The sequence below is a fragment of the Ananas comosus genome, linkage group 1 (assembly GCF_001540865.1).
Source record: "Ananas comosus cultivar F153 linkage group 1, ASM154086v1, whole genome shotgun sequence".
Classification (NCBI taxonomy): Eukaryota; Viridiplantae; Streptophyta; class Magnoliopsida; order Poales; family Bromeliaceae; genus Ananas; species Ananas comosus.
Window position 1 is genome coordinate 352708 of NC_033621.1, and position 23523 is coordinate 376230.

Sequence of the window (23523 nt, forward strand, 5' to 3'; positions counted from 1 at the left end):
ACTTATAATCACCTCTACGAGAGCTCCGCCGCGGGAGATCGCCGGAATCCGCCATGGATTCCGGCGGGTCGACGTCGGCGAGGGCGCTTCTAGAGAAGCCGCTCGCGGAGCTCACTGAGGAGGACATCGCTCAGCTCACGCGAGAGGATTGTCGCCGCTTCCTCAAAGAGAAAGGTCCTCTTCTTCCTCTCCGCTTCTCGACCCTGCTCCTCCCTACCGATCGAGTCCGTTCCCTTCTCCTTTCGTTTACAGCTCCTAATTACTCTCCTGATCAGGTATGCGGCGCCCCTCCTGGAACAAGTCGCAGGCGATCCAGCAGGTCATCTCCCTCAAGGCCCTCCTCGAGGGTCGCCCCGACTCCGCTACCACCGCCACTCGCCAAAAGCCACCGCCTCCGCCTCCTCCTCCTCCTCCGCCGCCGCCGCACGTGAGCCTCCACGCCCTAAACCCCCTCTTTCTCACTCTCCAATTTCACAATCGAGTCGCTTATTGTTCGAATCCACCCCCCTCCCCACCAACCCCAGATTAACCTCTCCTCCCCGCCCAAGGACCCGAGCGGGGACTCTCCGTCGCCTCCGCCGAAGGCCCCGTCGCCGTATCGCAGACGAGATCCGACCCCGCCGGCGTTCGCAGCCGGCGACCCCTCGCTCCGGCCGACCCTCGCCGGAGGAAACCCCCTCCCGTCGCCGGAGAACCGCTGCTTCTCTCCCAGGTTCTCCTCTCTCTCTCTCTCTCTCTCTCTCTCTAGACCCTTGCTATCGTGCGCCGCTTGTGTCCGTGCGCCTCCCCTCGCCCATTCCACTTTTGAGAGTGTTTAGATTCTCTTGATCGAAAGCGACGCTCGGCGATCCAACGGCTGGGAGAGCCCGACTGGATAGGGACGCCTACCTAAGGGGGCAAATGGCTTTCCCCCTTAGGACCACTAGTGGTGGTTGTCGTCGTCGTCGTCGTCCGTGAATACGTATAGAAACTTCTATGAGTACTCTCGGGGTTTAGAAGTTTCTACCCGCCGTAAAACGGGTTTTATCCTGGTGGACGGCCACGATTTGCTTTTGTTTTCGTGATGCGTGATGATGATGGGCCTTGGGCCGTTTGCAGGGCTGCGGCGGAGGTGCCGGCTGGTCAGATGACCATCTTCTACGACGGAAAGATCAACGTCTACGACGGAGTCATGCCCGATAAGGTTAAATAATCGAACCGTCATGCATCGTATTCGTGTTACGGAATGAGCCTGACTCGAACCGGATTTGATTTGCAGGCGCGGGCCATCATGCAGCTCGCCGCGAGCCCTGATGGCCGCGATTTCGGGCCCGGTCCGGCTCACTCCATCAGGCCGCTGCCCCCTCGCTTCCCCATGGCTTTTCTCGCACCGGCACATGTCCGACCCGCTCCGTCAGCTGCCGGCATTTTTCCACTCGCACCTGCTGGTATGTAATGGTCGGAGAAAATTTTTTGTAGGACGCATTCTATTGCAGAACATGCAATAGAGTGTATGAGACGCTGGCTGGATAGCACTTTAGTTTAATATTAATCAAATTACTCATACCGCCGGCATTGCCGCGGGCTGTGTTGATCGATTTTGTGTTTCGTTTGATGTTATGTCTACGGGGTGGTGATGCTGTTTTTCAGGCGCGTTGGGCCGACGATCCCGGGAGAGTGTGGAGGAGTGGAGAGCCCCGCCGCCCGAGCGTGAACCCGAGACCGGTAAGAATGCGGAGCAACGTACGGGGTAAAATCTGCTACGGTTTATTTTTTTTTTTTTCCTTGTTATCTTCTTATTTCCTGCTATGTATATGTTTATTTGCCTTCATCCTATCATTTGCTTTCTCATTCGCATGGCCAACTTCGTAGTTGGATTTGAAGCCGAGCCAAAATTTTTGGTTCTCTATCTAAAAAGCACTCAGCGATTAAATCAGTTCTAATTCGGAGGAGATAAGATACAAAAGTACAACTCGGATGTTTTTTCTTTTTTTTTTTTTAAAAAAAAAATCTTATAATACAATTCGGGCCCTTAACCTTTCCTTTTGTCATACTAGACTAGAGTTTGATTGAATTTTTTAGTCTGACCGGTTTTTATTGGATTGGATTGGACTATGCATTAGTCACCCACTCTGAAAAAAAAAGAAAAAGAAAAAAGACGACGTACGGAAGTACTATGTTCTGTCCATTACATAGTAAACGGATCGGAGCGGAATAGGATAATTAATAGAGAAGATCCGCGCCCGATTACGGCCCGGAAGATTCGCCACATCCGTCGGTGGCTCCTTGGGCAGACGACGCGTCGCTGGAGGGGACAGACAGTCCAGCCGCACGGAGAAAAAGGTGCTGGGGATCGATTCCGAGTTTTAATGAGAAGAAGATGGGAGGAGGGAGAGAGAGGGGGGAGAGGAATTGCATCGGTGTATGGTCTCTGTGGACCCGTGACGCACCGAGCGGGTGGGGTGGAAAAGGGTTGTGACCGGTCTTTGGAGGGGAGAGATCGTTCGTGATTCGCGGGCCCACCGCTCCTTCGTCCGTCGCCGGATGGTCCCCCTTGCTTGCTGTTGTTAGTGGGGACCCATTTAGTACGACGTCTCGTCACCGGCCTCGTTAAACGCCACAATATGGCCCTAAAGATTTGGATCCTGCCACCTCCCGCTCCTTCTTGGCCCATCCCCCCTCCCCCGGTGCCTCTCTCAGTTTGTTCGGATTCTCGGACATCTACATAATACGTACATCCCTGCTTATAAAACCACATAAATAATTGATATTTTTTTAAAAAAAAATTTTAAAATTATCTATTTTTTTTTTTTTTTTTTTTTTTTTTGTCCTTTCGTTTGCCTTTTATATCACACATCTATCGTAACCCTAATCTTCAATCATAGTCACGTCCTAGGATGTTGACGATTTACTCTTTCCTTGTGATTTTTAGTAAATAAAAAATAGTTAATAAGACAGGCTAAAATAAGATAGCCACTGGATTGGGTTATTATCGATTACAACTGAAAGTGGGTTGTAGTCTTGTAGATCTAGCATTTTTTTTTTTTTTTATGGTGTCCTTATTCCTAGTGAGCGGGAAAAATTGTTTTAACGAATGAGTGATGAAAACTTAATGGAGTATTATTGTTAGGTACGTACTGAAAATTTAGAAACCAATCATCCCTAGAGCAAGCGGCAAAGGGCTAAAATTTAGAAACCGATCATTTCTAGAGCAAGCGGCAAAGGGCTTGGTGGTTGGTATCCGAGACCCAAGTTCGAATCCTTGTTGATTCACATTTCTATCTAAGTTTATTTTTAAATGAAATAAACAAAGCGGGTAGCGTGCTGTCTATCTCTCTCTCTCAAAAAAAAAAAAGAAGGATATTTGGATTATAACTTTCTAAGGGATACGCTAGTATTTATCTTTTTTAATTTTTCTTAGGCTAAATTGCACTTTTGGTCTCGAACTACAAGGCATGCGACACCACCATCCTCCAACTTTTACTTAGTGTAAGTTTTAGCTCAATCTTTCTATATTATTGAAGTTCTACAGAATAATTGTTGACGTCGCAATGATATGCCGCAGCTATTACTAGATTACTGTCGCAGCAATAGCACATCACCGGTTAGTTAATTAAATTGCACCGTGTTATTTGATTGCAACGATCTAGAAAGTTTAAGTCAAAGACGGTAACAAATTAAAGTTTGAGAATCAAAGTGTCACTTGTGTAATAGTTTGAGGACCAAAAGCACAATTTAGCATTTTTCCTTTTATTAATTGCTTAATTCATAGCCCCCATTTGGTTTCCTGTAGGTGGCGGGGACGCGTATTAATTAGAAAAAATAACTTGAGGTTTCTCTCCTTGCTGTAATTAATGCAGTTATGTTTGTTCGGATAGACCCTTTAGTTGTCCTGACTCAATCTTGCTAACCTATATATGGTTACTAATATTTTCTTTGCAAATTTCGGGAAATATAAAGTTAAGAAACATTTCCTTGAAAAACTCGTTTACCAATTTTCTAGCTGATTTAGGGTCTATTTTGTTCCACGTAAGACTTAAAAAAAAATAATCTTTTGTGCAATAGAATTTTTGGTGAAAAATAAATTTTACAGTTCTTGCCGTATGGTTTGTTGGAAAATGAAAACAGTTTTCATACTATGCTTGTTTGGTTGGAGTTGAAAGGAAAAGAATTATTTTATATTTATGTTCTATTATTTGGCTAAAACAAAAATACGCTTTTTTTTTTTTTGTATATTTTGTAAATAAATTTTATAAATAATAATTAGAATTATATATTTAATGTAAAAACATTGAACATATATCTAATCTAGTATGATAANGGCCGATTGAGGTGGAAATAGCGGCGGATCGAAGGGGCGGCTGAGGAAGCTCAGGAAGAAGACAACAATGGCGAGGGGCAAAATGGTCATTTTACACACCGTGACATCCCTGTGAATATTTTTCATTTTACAAGGGGGCAAAGTGTAGGTTTTTAAATGTCAGGAGGGAAAAGTGAAAAAGCGGGTTATTACAGGGGGATTTTCTGTAATTTAGCCTATATATATATATATAGTTGAGCTCGAATGCTATCGGTAGCAAACGAGCTCCGTTGTCACCCATTTGTTTTCGATGATGGAGCCTTCAAATCGACGATCGGCACCGTTAAACATGATCTATATCACATGAAGTATCTAGAAATTAAATTTCAAATCTTTTTGACCTAACGATCAAAGAGTTTCAAAATTTGTAATTTTAATAGTCGATATGAGGCTCTTTCTTGTTTAACGGTGTAAAACTATTCTAATTAATTGATTTTTTGTTAGAAAATTCTTTAAACTATTTAGAACAAGATCTATACTCTCGATCTTGATTACAAAATTCCTGTCATCACCTTTTAGAGGATATTCATTTTTAGCCGTTTATTTTTACGCCTACTTGATGAACAAGGGAACAATATCGAAAAAGTATGAAATTTGATTTCTAGATACTTCAAGTGGTATAAATCATTTTCAACTGTACTGATTATCGATTTGGAGGCTCCATCATCGAAAATAAATGGGTGGCAACGGAACCCGTTTGCTGCCGATAATATTCCAGCTCAACTCTATATATATATATATATATATATATATATATATATAGAGAGAGAGAGAGAGAGAGAGAGAGAGAGAGAGAGAGAGAGAGAGGGAGAGAGATTCCGGCTGGGATACTATCGATATCACCAAGGGCTTGGTGCTATCAAGGTTTTCACCGTTAGATTCAACCCTTTGATTATTTTTACCCGTTAGATCATACTATTCAACCAATCATCCACTCAACTCAAAGGGGCCCACATCATTCTAATCGTACAATTTCCAATCCAATGGCTAAAAAACTAATAGCACCAATAGCTTGGTGCTATTGATAGTATTCCAGTCTAGTTCTATATATATATAGAGAGAGAGAGAGAGAGTTAAGTTTCTTTACTTTCAAAAGTATGGAGACCTCTGTATTTGTAAGTTATATGTCTGATTTGATGATCAATTCCATTAGACATGATTTATGTTATTAGAACTAGACTGGAATACTATTAATAGCATCAAGCTATTGGTGCTATTAGATTCTTAGTCCTTGGATTGAGAAATGTGCGGTTAGGATGATGTGGATCCCTGGGTTGAGCGGGTAGTTGGTTGAATAGTATAATCTAACGGGTAAAAAAAATCAAAGAGTTAAATCTATCAGTGGAAAACTCGATAGCACCAAGCCCATGGTGCTATCGATAGTATTCCAGCCGGACACTATATATATATATATATATATATATAGCAACAATCATGTGGTTGATGAGGTTTTTTCACTTTGGTGGTGGGACCACATGAGAACATCCATGGTGGAGTCATGAGCTGCGACTACTGCAGTATTGGTTTTCTCCTTGATTTGAGTAGAAACGAGAACTCAACTCTTTTGGAGAATCCATAAAATTACTTTACAGGAAAACTGATTTTATCGTAATCCAAGCTAGTTGGAAACAGTTTTTCACTCCGGAAACAGTTTTGAAGTGACTTTTACAGCAAACCAAACACCTTAGTAAAAAGGAGGAAAAGAAAAAAAAATTCCTAATTTTCAATGAAACGGATAGAAAGGTTATTTTCCCTTTTGCTGTTTGGCTGGAAGATGGTACTAATTTTTCTTTCGTCCCAAGGGGTGGTTTGGACCCAGCGTGGCCCAGCCCGGTCCGATCTTGGAAAGGTTCATTCCACCCTAGGCCTGCTAATGACCCTACTTGTCCAGAATCCTTAGCCTGCATGTTCAAATGCAATTTTCATGTACTTTTACTCAGCTATTGTAGGCATTGTTGTAATACGAACCCAACAAACGAAGTTTAATAACAAAGAAAAAAAAAATTACACTTAACAAAGTTAGCTTGCTTAGTAAACTTAGCTAAAAGATTTGCTTCTTATCAAAAGAATCTGTTTTTTAAAAAAATTGCTGGCTAACTAGATCGTCCTCTTTATATAAATGCGAAAACTTTGTTTCGGTGCTAACAGCCACCGTGAAAAACCTTCTGTTAAGTTTAACCTTTACAAAAGTATAAGCTTTTTGTTTTACAAAACATGCATTTCGTAAGGTACTTTTTTAGCCTAATGGTAAACTAGTTGATGTTGTTTTCATTTCACAACAGAAGGTCCGACGAGCAGAAAAGCATCTTTGCAGCGGTATCTGGAGAAAAGGAAAGACAGGTATTGAGGGGTTTTTTTGTCCCCATAGGAACTAACTTTCTTAGTCAGAATATCATCTTTGCAATTACTAAGCCTCAATAAATTCCACGAAATATGAAGGTTTAAGGGCAAAAGAATTGTTGGGGGTTCATCTTCTTCTGCCATGGAGATGATTTACTTGGGCCAGAAGATTCAGGATCAGGCATCAAATGAGCAATTGGTTAGGAGCGACACGAGCTCCCCTAACCACCCGAGACCACCATCAACACCCACTAGGAGCAGCTCGATGGAAAACCAGGCAGGAAAGTTACGCTTCTCGGTTGACCTTAACGATGATTGTAAGTAAATATGATCTTTACTGAATTGACTATGTCGATGAGCACATTATGTTCAGATGTTTTCAACCAAATATGTTCATTGCATGCAAACATAAGGAGAAGTATTCAATTAGCCAAAATAACTCAGCAATCTCCTGATTACACTCGTGTTCTTAATTTCTAATAAATAAATTAAACTCATCTTCCGAAAAATGTTTTGTGGAGTGTGCTTTATACTAAGTAATTAGTACCTGCCGTGTTAAATGCTTTAGCCATTTCTATCCTTCTCTATCTTTATCCAAGTAGTTCTCCACTGCTATAAATCTCAAGCTAGATAAATATTGTAACACAATCCTCTTTTGATTGTTGAGATTTCTTTCTCAGGTACTAAACTCCAAAGTCTTGATTGCATCTCATTTTTAAACAGGTGGTGGCAATTGAGAACCTAGTTTCCTTTGCTCAAAGAGTTGCTAATCCAAATGTTTCGATGCAAGGATCGAACCTAATCTTTGGAACGGTCACTTTCTTTTGAGAATTAAGCAGATGCCCTGTAGTCTGTTATCACGACTGTCGTTCCCTTGGACTACAAGAGGAAGGCTATTTTGCATCTGGTCTAATGCGGGCGTGTATACCAGGTAAATAAGATTTTAAGAAGAACATCATCAGGCTGAGAATTATGGTATAAGATGGTAAGGCGCGTCTTTAGTCTCTCGAGACAATCAATTAGCCAAGAGTTTTAGGTATTCCGTTTTGGGGTCAGATGAACTCTTACGCGGGAATCTGTTGTTGTACAAGGCTCAGGCCTATTTTGCACTTATATGTGTATCAGTAATCTTGATGGTGATGAGGTGAATGTAATTTGAGATTTTTATCTTATTATTCTGAAATTAAATTTGTGCAGCTTTGGACGTATGCTGCAGATCTTCTCCTTTCAAGTCTATACTGTCTCCAATTGTGAAGTTGATCTTTTCTGCTGCTGATGCAAAAATGCTATTAATTGTGACTTGTGAGCGCATTATCATTTTCCTTTTGACAATGCAAACATGCTGATGTGTTCTTAAATGACTCAGAGTGGATTAATGACTTGCTTCAATTATTCAACCTTAGGCAAAAAAAAAAAAAATAGTTCCTTTGTATTTTCCACTCGCTTCAACAAACTTAATTAATCATGAATTGAATGGGTCCTAGGGGAGAGAGACTGTGTGAGGACGAAGAATACAAAATCTATCTATTCCACTCTATACTTATTTATTTATTTATTTATTTATTTTTTATTTATTTTATTTTTTTATAGCATTAAAGGATAGTTAGGAGATCGCAAGGTGACACGTCTCCTACCAACACTCTCTTCTTCGTAATGAGAAATTATTGCCAACACTAGGTCTATTAGTTTGTCTTATACAGAGAACTTTTTTTTTTTTTATTTTGAAAGAAAGGTAGCAATAAACTTAGTTGGAAATGTGAATCAATTAGGATTCGAATTTGGATCTCGAATACCAACCATCAAATTCTTTTGCCACTTGCAATAGGGATGGTAGGCAGAAAACTCATTTTTTAATAGATATAATTTAGATCATTTACAAGGCCTGTGAATAGAATGTTACAAAGCCTATGAATAGAATGTTACAAGGTAGCAAATAGTCTTAAAAATTAATAATAAAGGATGAGTTATTGTTCCATTTTTGAGAAATAGGATTTAAAACTAATTTTAATTTGATAGCCAGGCCTTTTAAATGTCATAAAATACGTCCAACGAATTAGATTTTGGCATTAAATTTTTATCTTCTAGTTTTAGAGATGCCGTGTACAAAATATATTTATGCATTTGTGTGCAAAACAATTTCTCCACCACTATCCCATCCTTCCATTAATTACTTTTATTAATTTATTTGAATTATTTCAATACGTTTTTTTTCTAGTTTTTCACATATATTTTTATAAAATAATCTAATTACTAATAGCTCTTTATATTTTTTTCTCTTATACTCGTGATTTTCTTCTATTTTTGTAGCCATGTTTATTTAATTATTTTAATTACATTATTTCTTATTTTAATATCTATAGTCTTGTAATATAATCTAACTATTATTAATGAGTTCCTACAATATTTTCAAATATATATGGTCAAAAAATGTACTTAATTAAATATCCTTAAAAAAGTTATTTTTATACATATAATTGTTGAATTATGTTCTGATTATTTTAATCATTTAATATCCATATTATTAGCCATTTGCTTACGCATATATTCATTATTAATTACTTAACCACCGTGATCTCTTATAAAAATCATAATATGCTGCATATATACTCATTTAAATTATTTTTATTCAAATTAATTATATTAATAACTAAGCTGATAAAGTTTTTAAACCATACAAAAAAAAATCAACTGAATTTTGTTGCTAAAAGATTTTATATATATTCTTCGTATCACGCGGGCCCTTCACTGGTTTTGAATTAATTCCAGGGTCCCCAGCTCTTTAATTTCATGATAGACATATCTTATCTCCGTAAATTGCATCTGCTGTTCAACATTTATTATTTCTATTCTCTCTCTCAAAAAAAAAAAAAAAAAACATTTATTATTATTTATATGAAGAAGGATAGATAGCTAGAATGAATATACTCAGCAAATGTTCACCTATGAAAATTAGCCCCATGTTGGACTTGAATTTTAAGGGATCTAAGCTTTGAATGGGTTGTTACGTGGGGTAATTAAATTGCACCATCTTAACCTTTTACGAAAGTACTTAAGTAACCTAGTTAATTTCATGGAACCTGGGATTCTTTTGTATCTTCATAATAAAGTTGCAGTGACAAAAAAAAACAAAAAAACCATTATTTTTATTTTTATTTTTTAGAGATAAGTAGCATGCTACACGTTTCATTTATTTCTTGCTTATTTAATTTACAAATAAACTTGGCTACAAATGCGAATCAATTAGGATTCGAACTTGGGATCTCGAATACCAACCGTCAAGTCCTTTGCCACTTGCGCTTCGGACGGTCGATAAAACCATTATTTGTATTGGTAGATTGGAACCACTCACCTATATATCATTGTGACTGGTTCAACTTTTCCTTTTGTGCAATTCTATCAGTGACATCATGCACCTAATTAAAGAAAACCATTCCAATTGTTGGGATCATGGTTTGAGTTGATACCTCAACTAATAATAAAGGACCAGTACCCCTTTTTGTTGAAACTTGAAATCAAACTCTGGAGCATTCCAATAACCACTAGTGCATGTATTTAACATAACTCATTTTGTTGCACCTAACCTATATTTGTTAGAGGACACTTTTTAACTAAAATGATATCCACTCCTTTGTAATTGCTACTAACTACTTACCAACTCTCCTATTTTATCCATAGGCAAGAGACAAAGCATTGCATGAACTAAGGCACTTGTCTGAACCTGATGCTCACCTCTCAACCACTGCAAGTCAAAACAACTACATTAATTTGGTGTAAGAAATTATTAGAAAAATGTTAGCTACTTGTACACTCTGTATATAAATATATATATGTGTAAAGTTTTTATTATTTCCATCGAAGAGTTCATGCATTAATTAATCTTTTTGGATTTTTGGAATTTTTAACAAAGGTTAATAATACTAATAAAAAAAATAATAGCTCTTGCATGAGTGCGGTGTAAATTAATCTCACTTCTAATTTTAGGGTGTACATATAGAATTGCTCTAATTAGTATTGAAAAGGATCTATTTTGAAGTGAGTGGTTTTTTCTCTTTTGTCTTTGTTTTGTAACATATTTCTCTATTCTTTTTTGAAGTCAATCGAGACTAGGTACGAAGCCGGTGAGCCCCATGCGTGCTCTGATCGAATGAATACTTGAAATAAGATGCATCACAAATTAATCAAAACTTGTCATGTCATATGTATATTAGGATAATCCTGCATGTTTCTATCTTTTCAACATATAATAACTAATGCGTCCTGGATTGACATTTGGGAATCTACATCATTCGACTGATTATTCGCGTGCATCGCATGCAACTGTTATATATGCAAGCTTGTAGCAAGCATCACACTAATTAATTAAAGAGTTAGGACCTGCACATATGGCCCATCTCATGCATGTAGAGCCCCTGCAAAAGCATTGTTTAGGTATAGGTACGTAGTTGAAGACGCTATATATAGTGTTTTGACTCGACAGTATCAATATAGAACTCTTTCCATATATAACAACAACAATATATAGAGTAAAGATGGAGCATTTCATTGCTGCTTCTCGTAGCATAACTATTCTAAAAGACGTACTGCATGTACAAACAACCATTTACACATTATTTAGAAGCAACACATGTGGAACCTAAATACAAGTCTTTTATGCGAACATTAATGTCTCTATCAACTATGTTATGCATGTCTTTTATATATATATATATATATATATATATTGAGATAGAAGTAAATTAACTGGAACAAGTTTCTTTTACATGGTCGGTCATTCCCCAAGTGGCATTAGGTTGGCTTTGGTGATCTAATGCCACAACTGAGGGGAAGGGAAGGTGAAGGGAGGGATTATTTTGAGGGGCTCCAACTCCAAAAGAACAGTTGAGTTCGAGTTGGCCAAATCCCCACCTATAACACACACACACTCTCTCTCTCTCTCTCTCTCTCTCTCTCTCTCTCAAATATTTGCCCTATTCCCCCACATGGCAATGTTGGATGATCCACTGTTTGTAGCCGTTATCTAAATTTTGTCTCCACTCTCCCTCAAAATCAAACAGCAACTTGAACATGTGGGGGAGGGCCCAACTACTGAACTTGTCAAACCCCCCCCTTACTGATAATTAATCATGTTCCCACTCAGTGCCAACGAAAGGTTGTCTCGTACCATTTCTTTATATATATATATATATATAGATATATATATATATATATATTATATATATATATATATATATATATATAATAATAGATAGACATTTAATCTAAGGAAAAACGAAAAGAAGAAAATTAAGATAAAAAACCTATTTTATGCTTCTGTGAAAATTATGTCTAGGGAGAGCTTTAGTAGAATTTGTTTTGACCTGCTGCTTGAAGTAAAAGTTTTGAGGGAAGAACTAATAATACCTTTATCCATCAATTTGTTTTAAAGTAATTTTTTATTATCGTATAAATATAGTTGTAATTAACTTGGATTTTTTTTTCTTTTGTTTTAAAACTTATTCCAATTCCTCTATTCACAAAAATTAGGTTCCAACAGACCGTCCCTTGCATAGTTGATGGGCAGCTTAACAATTTGTATTTGAGATTCGAAATTTAAAATCTAATTAATTTATATTTTTAGTTGAGTTTAATTTTTAAAAATGTAATAAAATATACAGCATGCTGTTTTTTTATTAAAGAGAAAAATATAAATCGGTGGGTTGTTTGGACGGAGCGCAATAAGATTGTCTTCAGCGTGGAGACCCCGGATGCTACCCGAGCAATTGGAAGGGTCGTTGCGTTATTGAAGGCATGGACCGAGGCACTAGACCCGTGATCGCTCTTTAATCTCTCGAGTCGGTGCTCTTGTCTACTTATCTGTACTGGTCTCTTACTGTTTTCTTTTCGCTTTGCCGGTTCCGCTAGGAGGCCTTAGCTGTCTCCATCATGTACGCTAAATTCATTTTGCTTAATGAATGAAGCAGGTAGCTTGCTACCTCTTTCTCAAAAAAAAAAAAGAGAAAAATATAAATCTTTGGTTACATAAAAAAATATTTTTTCATACCAAACTCGCAATAACGGTATTTAAAGATAGTACATTTTTTTGTAACCATATATAGACGTCAAAAATTTTTACACTGGGAGTTGCACAAAAATTTGTACTCTCACGCCAAATGGTACATTTTATTAAAAATTGGGAGACTATATATAAAGAGAGAACTAGATTACTATAATATTAATAGCACAAGTCATTTGTGCCGATAGGTTTTCTATTTTTATATGAAAAGATGTGTAGTTAGGATAATGATGGTCAAAAAAATAAATTTAACGAAGAAAAAATTAATAACACTAAATAGTTGATGCTATCGATAGTATAATAGCCGGACTCTTTATAACACTAAATAGAACTTCCGAATCGACGATCCATATCGTTAAACATTATCTAGAGCATTTAAAACTTCTAGAAATCAAATTTCATAATTTTTCGACACTATTTACCTAACGATCAAAAGCTCACAAAATTGACAACTTTTAACGGCCGGTATGAGATACTTGCTAGTTTAACGGTCTAAAAGAATCGGAATAGGTTGAATTTTTGATAGAAAATTCTATTCACTATTTAGATAAAAATCAATAATTTCGATCTTAAATTAAAAGATCCGATCATCCATTTTTAGGACGTCGTTCGATTTTGATCATTCATTTTATACCCGCTTGATGAACTTTATTAAATTCATTTTCTGAAATTTTTAAATACTTTAGATTACATTTAATGGAGTGGATCGTCGATTCAGAAATCCCATCATAAAAAATAACTTATGGATACGAAAGGCCCAATACTCATAAGAGTATAGTAACCCTACTCTCTCTCTCTCTCTCTCTCTCTCTCTCTCTCTTCTATATTATATATAATTATATTATTATATATATCCGACTTGGAATAACTATTACATAGGCATAAAGCATTTGGTGCTATTAAGTTTTCGGTACTTGGATTAAAAAATATAGGGTTAGAATGATGTGGGTCCCTAGGGTTGAGTAAGTTGTTAGTTTAATAGTATAATCTAATAGATGAAAATAGTTAAAAAGTTAAATCTAATTGCGAAAAATTTGATAGCACCGTACGGATGGTGTTATCAATAGTATTCCAGTCGGACTATATATATATATATATATATATATCTTTCCTTATATAAGCCTCACACGATGCAAATTTGTTGATTTTCCAGCTCATAAAAAACTTATTCCCTCCCGACTCGCAACGACAGCGGAAATGGCGGCGACCAACGAACGGTCTGTGATCGCCCCAATCTGACGCGTGAAGTCGACGTGTCCCCCATCCGTGCACTATCGCCATCGCCGCGAGGAGCGAGGTGAGCGACCCCTTTCAACACTTAAAAACTGCGCTCCTGCTCCACCCCTCCCCCCCCCCAAACTCCAAAGCGCACACTCATTAGTTACTTTCAAGGATAAAAGAGCTAGCGAACAATCAATCAATCCCCCTCCTTTTCCTCCTCCGCTTCTCCCCTCCCCTCCCCACCCCACCCCACACCAAGCAGTAGGAGGAGATCGCGTGCTTCGGATTCCTCCCCTTTTTTGACCAAATACTTATGATCACGGCCCCAGTGATCGGGAACTGTGCCCCGCTTTCATCGGTTCGGCGCATTTTTTTTTTTCCAGCTTTTTTTCTCTTTGTTTGTTTGGGGTTTTTTAGGCGCAATCTTTCGATTTCTGAGGTGGGTTTTTGGTGATTCGTCTTAAAAGATCCGCCTTTTATCGCTTAGATTCGGATTTAGAGGCTGCAATTAAGTAATAGTTGCGTTCCTAACTTGCTTTTAGAATCACGTCGTGCCCCGCATTGATCCGTTTGGTGCGTTCGTTTAGCTTTTTATTTGATTTTTTGTTTGGAATCTTTTGATTCCTGAGGTGGGTTTTTTGGTGGTTCGTCCTAAAAGGATCCACCTTTCTTCGCTTAGACTCGAATTTAGGGGTTCCGATTGAGCACAAGTTGCGTTCTCACTTGCTTGTAGAGACATATTGTGCCCCGCTTTGATCGGCTCGGTGCATTCGTTTAGCTTTTTATTGAGTTTTTCGGTTGAAATCTTTTGATTTCTGAGGTGGTTTTTTGACGGCTCATCTTAAAAGAGTCACCTTTGTAGCTTAGATTCGAATTGAGGGGTCGTGGTTGAGAAAAATTCTACTTTCTCACTTGCTTTTAGGATAAAATCTCTCCATCTCATTCGCTATTTTTTCTCTTAGAAATCAGTGGAATATAGATTTCGTTGGGGGGAACCCTCTTCAAGTAGGTTTGATTGGTGGAAGGAAGGAGACATCCTTTCTTCAATTTTCCTTTGTGAGTTGTTGTACTGTGGAGAGTTGAGTATTCCATGAGGAAGCTCTTCTTCTCTGATTCCTCTTGCAAAGAAACCAAAGTGCACACTGTGAATCCTCAATCATGGCTTAAAGTCGAAAGAGGGAAGCTCGCGAAGTTCAACGCCTATTCCCCTTCCTCAATGTAAGCTCTCTTTCTCTTTAGTTTAGTTTTTCTCATCCCTTTCTCTGCAAGGATACTGAAACTTGGCCCCCTTTGTTCTTGTAATTTGTAGTGAGTCTCTCATAAAGGTCTCAGAACCACCCATTCTTCCGCTATTTAAGCCGGTAGACTATGTAAAAGTCTTGGCTCATGTACATGAGGAGCTAGAAACTTGCTCGCCGGATGAAAGGTCAAACCTGCACTTGATCCAATATCAAGTGTTTAAGGGCCTCGGAGAGGCCAAATTATCTCAGAGAAGCCTCCGCTCCGCATGGGAAAAGGCAAGCACGATACATGAGAAGCTCATTTTCGGGGCGTGGCTCAAGTATGAGAAGCAAGGAGAAGAGCCCATTTGCGACCTTCTCTCTTCGTGCATCAAGTGTTCGCAGGAGTTCCAGTTATTGGAATTTGTATCCCAAATCTCCTTTAAAGCAGTTGAAAGAAAGAATTCATGTAATTCCAATGGGCCTGAAAATTCCTCCCTCGTCGTCTATTTTCGGATAAGAGAGGAAAAGATTGCTTGTGATCGGCAAAAGATTGCAGCTTTGTCAACTCCGCTTCACACTATGCTTAATGGGGGATTCATGGAGTCTCAGCTTGAAGTAGTTGATATGTCTTTTAATGGCATTTCCCCCTTGGGAATGAGAGCAATCAGTAAATTCAGTCTTACAGGGAAATTGCCCGAGTTATCTCCAGAAATTATATTTGAGATATTGGTATTTGCTAATAAATTTTGCTGCAAGAGTTTGAAAGAGGCTTGCGATCGAAAACTTGCTTCTTTTGTTTTGTCGAGACAAGATGCTGTAGAATTTATGGAGTGCGCGCTCGAATTGGGGTGTTCTGTCCTTGCTGCTTCATGTTTGCAGGTCTTCTTAAATGAACTTCCGGTTTGTTTAACTGATGATCGAGTGGTTAGAATTTTCTCAGATGCAAATGAACAGCAGAGGTCAATTATGGTCAGCCACTCCTCGTTTGCCTTATATTGCTTGCTCAGTGAAGTTTCCATGAATACGAATCCGACGTCGGAGGTCACAAAGTGCTTCTTGGAAAAGCTGGTAGAATCAGCCAGCAATAACCAACAAAAACAAATAGCCTTTCATTGGTTTGGATGTGTGATGCTTCTAAGAAAAGAATATTATGAAGCTGAGAGATTATTTAATGCTGCTTTTGCTTCTGGGCATGTCTATTCTGTTGCTGGATTGGCTCGAGTGGCTTCTCTAAGGGGCAATAAGCACTTATCTCACAAGAAACTCAGCTCTGTTTTATATACCTATGCCCCACTTGGGTGGATGTATGAAGAGAGATCTCTATATGCCGGCGATGAAAGCAAGTGGGAAGATCTTAATAAGGCAACTGAATTGGACCCGACTCTTCTTTACCCTTACATGTTTAGATCTGCATCTTTAATGAGAAAACAAAGTGTAGAAGCTGCCCTCATGGAAATAAACCGTGTTCTTGGTTTCAAGCTTGCATTGGAGTGCTTAGAACTAAGGTTCTGTTTCTACCTTGCTCTTGAAGATTATAGGGCGGCATTATGCGATATTCAGACTATCCTTACAATCTCTCCTGAACATCGAATGTTTGAAGGCCGGGTTGCTGCTAAGAAGTTGCGATTGCTTGTTTTAGAGCATGTGGAGAAGTGGAGTATCGCAGATTGTTGGATGCAGCTTTACGATCGATGGTCATCGGTGGATGATATTGGTTCCCTTTCGGTTATCTATCAGATGCTTGAGATGGATGCTGCCAAAGGGCTGTTATTCTTTAGACAATCTTTGCTTCTGCTAAGGTAATTCTTCTAAATATGCACTAAATTAAGGGTTAATTACAATTTTAATTCCTGAAGTTTGAGTCTGATTTTATTTTCATCCTTTTGAGTCTCTTGAATTAAAAACTGTCTTGCTAGCGTCATCTTCTGTGAGGGCCAATCTCAAAAGGCTGCCATGTCTGCTGATTTTACTGAAGTTAAGTAATGGAAGGATATAATTGTTTCATGGGACAAACTGTAGGGACTAAACCGTCAAAATTGAAATCCTAAGGATGTGTTGAAATTTTGATCAAACCTTCGCACATCTTGAAATGGGTGTTCAAAGTTTGAAAAGTCTTGATTTGACTACCAAACCATACAATATCTTTCATTCAAGTACCTATTTGTCAATTATGATATTTGCAACTCGATGTAATATTCTGTAACCTGATGGATTATTCTGTTAGTTGATAGAATATTTTCTGCTTCTTTTGAAGGATACCGGTTAAGATTTAAGAAAACTTGACAGAATTATCTGAAATAAAAGGCAATGAAAGACTACGTGGTAAATCAGAACTCGTAATATTCAGGTCCCTATTTTAAATGAACTATAGTTCATGTAAGGTCTATACATTTGTACCCAGTAAATACATACTCCGTATCATTGTTGCTCCCTATACGTGGGAATTATAATTTGATTCTTCTTAACAGATTAAACTGCCCCGAGGCAGCAATGCGCAGCCTACAGCTTGCTCGCCAGCATGCAGCGAGCGATCATGAGCGTTTGGTCTATGAAGGATGGATTCTATATGACACTGGCCACTGTGAAGAAGGGCTTCGTAAAGCCGAGGAATCAATCTCTATTCAAAGGTCATTCGAGGCTTTCTTTCTCAAAGCTTACGCTCTTGCTGATTCGAATATCGATCCTTCAACCTCGTCAACTGTTGTCTCACTACTTGAAGATGCTTTGAAGTGTCCTTCAGATAGACTTCGGAAGGGTCAGGTATTATATTTATGCTGCTTAACAGCTTCGGTGTGTTAAACTACTATCTGTTCTTCTATTCATAGACAGTCCATTCCCAGCTATTTGCTGTTTGATTTATAAATGTGAAATTTCATGGTATTAAGCCTAAAATCTAAATGCACACCATCGAGAATATTGCAAGGACAAACAAAGTTGCTTATAAATGAATTGAGACATTATTACATCTGTCAAAGAGTTTCGTTGCCTGCATTTGAGTTGGCTATCTAACAAACTGGAAAAAAAAAAAAAAAAGGAAGTGTACAGTGGTCTGCAAAGATATGGCTGCATATCTAGTGATTTCTAAACTCTCAAGCTGAGTAAAAGATGGGCTATTTCTTGGTTATTTTTGCTACAGCTGCATAGGAAATGTAGGAGGTTCCTTCCTACAAATATCTGTGTCTTTTTATGTTTGTCTTTCTCATTTTCTAAATATAGTAACATTTCTGATTTGGCAGCATAAAACAGGAAATTCTTGTAAAACTACCTAAGGGGAAGATGATTAGTAAGACGTTACAGAAAAGTTGGGGAAAAAGGAAAAGAAAAAATTTAAATATGTACAGGTATCCAAGAAATATTGAACTTTGGTTGTCAAAGTAGTCAAAATAGCATTGTGTGGATTTCAGTAAATTTTCCTAAGTGAAGAAAGAGCTCCAACAGTGAATTTTTCCCTAATTTGTTCTGTGATTACTAAGCAATTAAGCATAGTAAATTATTCTGTTTCTAACTTAAACGGGGACTCACCAATACAAATTTAAAAAGAGGCCAATCTGAAAGGTTACGTGACGAGGAACAAAAAGGAAATGCATCATTTGCTTACATTTTCTGTGTTGCGAGCTATATTATTTCAAAGTATTGCTGTATTAGGGAAATATTTTTGATCATAGTATGAAATGCAGGCCCTGAACAATCTCGGAAGTGTTTATGTTGACTGTGAGAAGCTAGACCTGGCAGCTGAGTGCTATGCGAGTGCCTTAAAGATCCGACACACCCGGGCCCACCAGGGCCTGGCCCGCGTCCACTTCCTTAGGGGCAATCGAAGTGCTGCCTACGAGGAAATGACCAAGTTAATAGAGAAAGCTAGGAATAATGCATCAGCTTATGAGAAGAGGTCGGAGTACTGCGATCGTGAACTCACAAGAGCCGATCTGGAAATGGTGACCAAATTGGACCCTTTACGAGTCTATCCTTACCGATACCGAGCTGCAGGTAGGGTACCGAGCTCCATACTCCTTATCATTGCCCAAAAGAAAGTGTTTACTGTCATTGAACTCTCTGCCGTCCAACCTATACATCTGATTTGTATCGCAAACTTGATTTAGATCTGAATCGCTTAAGAAGCCTTATAATTGAATAGCACAATCCATTTCACATTGACTGGAATCTCCACGATACTTAGCTCGCTCACTTCGTAGACCATGTACTGAGTTACAAATGAGGAATTTTCTTGCTCTGAGCTGAAATCTGGTATGCTTCTGATTTGCAGTGCTTATGGATAAGCATAAAGAGCAGGAGGCCATAAGGGAGCTGACGCGGGCGATTGCATTCAAAGCGGATCTTCACTTACTCCACCTGCGAGCCGCTTTCCACGAACACATCGGCGACATCACGAGCGCTCTTCGCGATTGCAGGGCTGCTCTTTCCATGGACCCCAACCACCAGGAAATGCTCGAGCTTCATAATCGATTTCACAGCCAAGAACCGTAGCAATTACTGTGTACATAAACATATATCTATCTATATACACAATTAATATTGTTCCTGTTATGGTTCTGTTTTGCTATTGCACTGTCTTTTCTTTTCTTTTCTTTTTTTCAGGAAAAATCTTTTGTAAGTTTATTCTCTTCGTAATAAGTTATTTGGTTAGAAGTCGTTCAGGTAATATACATTTGCATTCCTATCCTCATCATGCATATCAATTGAGAGAAAAAGTTTGCTCTCTTCGGTGAATTTACTCTGCACAGTGGATGTTCCTACATTTTTGAAATCACACGGAGAGATAATCAAGTTTACACATTGACTAGAAATCAAGTTTCGGCATTAACTGAAAACAGAAGCATTAGTTTTCTAAGAGACGCCAGCTAGTACTTACTTCTAATAAATTGACAGTGCAGTCTGGGAGAGGCAAAAATTTTATGGACACATGTCCAAAATCTTTTTTTGAGGATAGTCTGGACCACGCGGGCCACAGTCCCCGCTGCTCTGCGCGACTGCGCCTCTCCCTCTCGGGAGAGCAGCGGGTTTTTTTTCGGTGCACCATCATTTTTTACTTTAAAATTTTAATTTTAATTTTAATTTAATATAATAGATATATATTTTATAATATTTTAAAAAATATATGCAAAAGAATTTTAAATTCTAAATTCTAAATTATTTTACATATATTTTAAAATGTCATAATATATATTATCAAATTATAATTAAAAATAAAAAATAAAATTTTAAAACAAAACTAGTACACCGGGTGCACCAAAAAAAAAATTCTGACTGCTCTTCCCAACAGGACGGATGGGTCCGCGTGGCTCGTGTCCCACATGGCGCACATCCGGGAGTGGCCCCAACTAAGTTTGTTTGGGGCCATTCCCCATATAATTTCTGTCCGGTTCACAGGTCCTGGTCCGCGGAACAATAATACGTCCAACTAACGCTATACGACTGCACGCTAGCTTGCAGCATCAATACAATCAATACAAACAAGTGAAAGCCGAGTTGTACGGCACGCTCCCCGCATTTTTGGGGTTCGGTGGGGCCCACCAATGGGGGGTGTCGCGGGTTTTCGCTTTTTTTTTTTTTCTCCGCTCGCGTTGGCCTCCCGCCCCGCTCTCTCTCTCTCTCCACGTCCACCCTCCCCAATCCCCGCATCTTCCTCTCTCTCTCTCCGCCGTCCGATCTCATCGCCGAGATCCGCCGGGGTTCGTGGAGAGCCTGTACGGCATTTTCCCCGCGTTTAGGGGGTTCGTTGGGGTCCACCAGCGGAGGCATCGCGGGTTTCTCTCTCCGCGTTGCTCTCCGCGTCTTCCTCTCTCTCCCCGCCGTCCGATCTCCTCGCCGAGATCCGCCGGGATTCGCGGCATGATCCTCCCCCGGGGAGATCTGCCGAGGATCTCCCCCGATCTCTCGCATCTAGCTTCTAGGCGTTTCGAGGGTCCGGTGGGGTCCACCAGCGAGGAGCGGGGGCGCCGGCGTGGTCGGGTGCGGGCGCGGGCGCGAGTCGGGGGCGCGAGCGGGCGCGCGTGCTGGCGCGAGTCGGCGCGGGCCAGGCGCGAGCTAGCGCGGGCCGGGCATGGGTGACGTGGCTCCCCACCTCTCTCTCTCCGATCTCCCCACGCGGCACGCGGATCCGCCGGGATCCGCGGTGCGATCTGCGGGGTTTTTTTTTCCCCTCCGCGCTGTCNCCCATTAAAGGTTATTATTATCTGCATATATATCTCTGTCTTTCTCAATTCTATCAATTTATATTTCTTTTCAAATTTTAATTAAAAGTTTCTTTCCTCTTCTTGCCTAATTTCATTAATTAAATACTCTAATTTCGAGCTTTTTTTTTTTTACTATTTCTTTGCTTATTTCTATCTAATTCAGACAATTAATATTTAAAGTAATATTATTTTTATTATTTCTTAATTTTTATATTTTATCAAAATTATCCACAGCGAAGCGCGGATTCTTCACTTGTTTTCCATAACCGCTCAACCTTGAGATCCTCCTCCTCCTCCTCCTAACGCTTCCAACCCGGCCCACGAAACAATGGCGTTAAGCAACAGCAGCAGCAGCAGCGATAGGAATAGGAAGCTCCGGGTGTTCTTCATGCCGTTCTTCGCGTCGGGGCACATGATCCCCATGACGGACGTGGCGCGCCTCGTGGCGTTGCGCTTCCCCGGGGAGGTGGAGCCGACCATGGTGGTCACCCCGGCCAACGCCGCGCTCATCGCTCCCTCCCTCCGCGGCTCCCCCGGCGTCCTCGTCCTCACCTACCCCTTCCCCTCCGTGGGCCTCCCTCCGGGCGTCGAGAACCTCTCCTCCGCCCCCGCCGCCGAGACCTGGCGCATCTACCGCGCCGTCGACGAGTCCCGCGCCGTCCACGCCGACCTCCTCCGCCGCCACCGCCCCGACGCCGTCGTCTCCGACGTCGCCTTCTGGTGGACCACCGCCCTCGCCGCCGAACTCGGCGTCCCCCGCCTCACCTTCTACCCCGTCGGCGTCTTCTCCCAGCTCGCCCTGACCAACCTCTTCAAGATCCGCGCCCGCATCATGGCCTCCGACGCGCAGCCGGTCGAGGTTCCGGACTTGCCGGGCCCGCACCGCATCCGCATCCCCAAGTCGGAGCTGCCCGACTTCCTGGTCAGCGACGACCACCTCACGGCCGCGTGGCCGCGCATCAGGGAGGCGCAGGAGCGGGGCTACGGCTGCGTGGTCAACACCTTCTACGAGCTGGAGCCCGACTACTGCGACCGCTATCGCAGGACGGAGGCCAAGCGCGCCTACTTCGTGGGCCCCGTCGCCCTCTCTCTCTACGGCGGGAGCGAGAGCGCCGAGGAGCGCGGCGGCGGGGGGCCGGGTGCGCGCGAGGTGGTGGCGTGGCTGGACGCGCGGGAGGCGGGGTCGGTGGTGTTCGTGTGCTTCGGGAGCTGGTGCCACTTCAGTGCGGCGCAGCTCGGGGAGCTGGCGAGGGGGCTGGAGCTGTCCGGGAAGGCGTTCCTGTGGGCGGTGAGGGAGGGCGGCGGCGCGGCGGAGGAGTGGACGGCGGAGGAGTTCGAGCAGTTCATCAACGAGACGCTGGTGGCGGAGGTGGTTGGGTTCGGCGAGAAGGTGTGGGGGGAGGGGAGGCGGAGCGCGAGGGAGGTGGAGGGGGAGGTGGTGCCCGCGGAGGCCATCGCGACGGCGGTGACCCGATTCATGGAGGGAGAAGAGGGGGCGGAGAGGGCGCGGAGGAGGGCGTCGGAGGTGGCGGAGAAGGCCAGGGCTGCCGTGGCCGAGGGAGGCTCGTCGTGGCGGGATCTGAGCCGTCTGATCGAGGATCTGTTGCGTGAGTGGCGGGGGGTAGAGCAGGAGGGAGCGGGGAACGCGTGAGCGCGCGTCGCGGTAACGGCAGACTGGCGGTTGCGGGCGTTGCGTCAGGGACGTTACGCTCACACCTTTGCCTGGCTGCCTTGTCTCTGCTGACGTGGGCGATGCGTCAGGGACGTTACGCTCATACCTCTGCCTTTAGCTCTGCTGACGTCATCTACTTTCGTAATAATATATGGGAATAAACTATGGCAGCTTCTAAATAAATAAATAAACAAAATAGTCTTAGGTTAACAAAATAGTAATGCTATAGATTTTCTCAAAATATTGTCCTTCAGATCAAACGTATGATGATGGTACCAACAGCAGCACAAGGAGGAATTCTACACTGTCACACTTACATCACATCATCAATAACAAGCCAATTACGTTTTTTCTTTTTAAACAAATGTATAATAAAAATACTTTTTTACAATCATGATGGGACATATATTATAATAAAAATATTTTTTTACAATTATGATGGGACATATATTTTTAAAAGAATTAATTTGATTGATTTGTTA

General features: G+C 40.9%; 3 protein-coding genes across 4 annotated transcripts; all 3 read left to right on the forward strand.

The window, feature by feature from the left end:
- LOC109720352 (protein TIFY 4B) lies at positions 1-7910 on the forward strand. 2 transcript variants are annotated; one of them, XM_020247404.1, is made up of 9 exons: positions 1-174; positions 276-427; positions 525-712; positions 1099-1183; positions 1259-1427; positions 1630-1704; positions 6622-6679; positions 6779-6996; positions 7360-7910. In XM_020247404.1, the coding sequence occupies exons 1-9, from the start codon at positions 54-56 to the stop codon at positions 7422-7424; spliced, it is 1131 nt and encodes a 376-aa protein (XP_020102993.1). In that variant the 5' UTR covers positions 1-53; the 3' UTR covers positions 7425-7910. The 2 variants fall into 2 exon arrangements, with proteins under 2 accessions (XP_020102993.1, XP_020103001.1); XM_020247412.1 differs by having other exon boundaries at positions 7403-7910.
- LOC109710638 (ETO1-like protein 1) lies at positions 14090-19837 on the forward strand. Its single transcript, XM_020233363.1, has 5 exons — positions 14090-15170; positions 15262-16974; positions 17644-17935; positions 18853-19162; positions 19440-19837. Exons 1-5 carry the CDS (start codon positions 15043-15045, stop codon positions 19658-19660), a joined length of 2664 nt encoding a protein of 887 aa, XP_020088952.1. The 5' UTR covers positions 14090-15042; the 3' UTR covers positions 19661-19837.
- LOC109709616 (anthocyanin 3'-O-beta-glucosyltransferase-like) lies at positions 21529-23373 on the forward strand. The gene has a single exon (XM_020231925.1). The coding sequence runs from the start codon at positions 21698-21700 to the stop codon at positions 23018-23020; it is 1323 nt and encodes a 440-aa protein (XP_020087514.1). The 5' UTR covers positions 21529-21697; the 3' UTR covers positions 23021-23373.

What these genes read in the sequence shown, in the direction of transcription:
- LOC109720352 (XM_020247404.1), top strand. Translation starts at nt 54, where the DNA reads ATGGATTCCGGCGGGTCGACGTCGGCGAGGGCGCTTCTAGAGAAGCCG. An exon ending in TTTTCCACTCGCACCTGCTG is followed by an intron (nt 1,428 to 1,629) that starts GTATGTAATGGT and finishes GCTGTTTTTCAG; the next exon opens with GCGCGTTGGGCCGACGATCC. An exon ending in CTGGAGAAAAGGAAAGACAG is followed by an intron (nt 6,680 to 6,778) that starts GTATTGAGGGGT and finishes CGAAATATGAAG; the next exon opens with GTTTAAGGGCAAAAGAATTG.
- LOC109709616 (XM_020231925.1), top strand. Translation starts at nt 21,698, where the DNA reads ATGGCGTTAAGCAACAGCAGCAGCAGCAGCGATAGGAATAGGAAGCTC.
- LOC109710638 (XM_020233363.1), top strand. Translation starts at nt 15,043, where the DNA reads ATGAGGAAGCTCTTCTTCTCTGATTCCTCTTGCAAAGAAACCAAAGTG. An exon ending in CAATCTTTGCTTCTGCTAAG is followed by an intron (nt 16,975 to 17,643) that starts GTAATTCTTCTA and finishes TCTTCTTAACAG; the next exon opens with ATTAAACTGCCCCGAGGCAG. An exon ending in TTACCGATACCGAGCTGCAG is followed by an intron (nt 19,163 to 19,439) that starts GTAGGGTACCGA and finishes TCTGATTTGCAG; the next exon opens with TGCTTATGGATAAGCATAAA.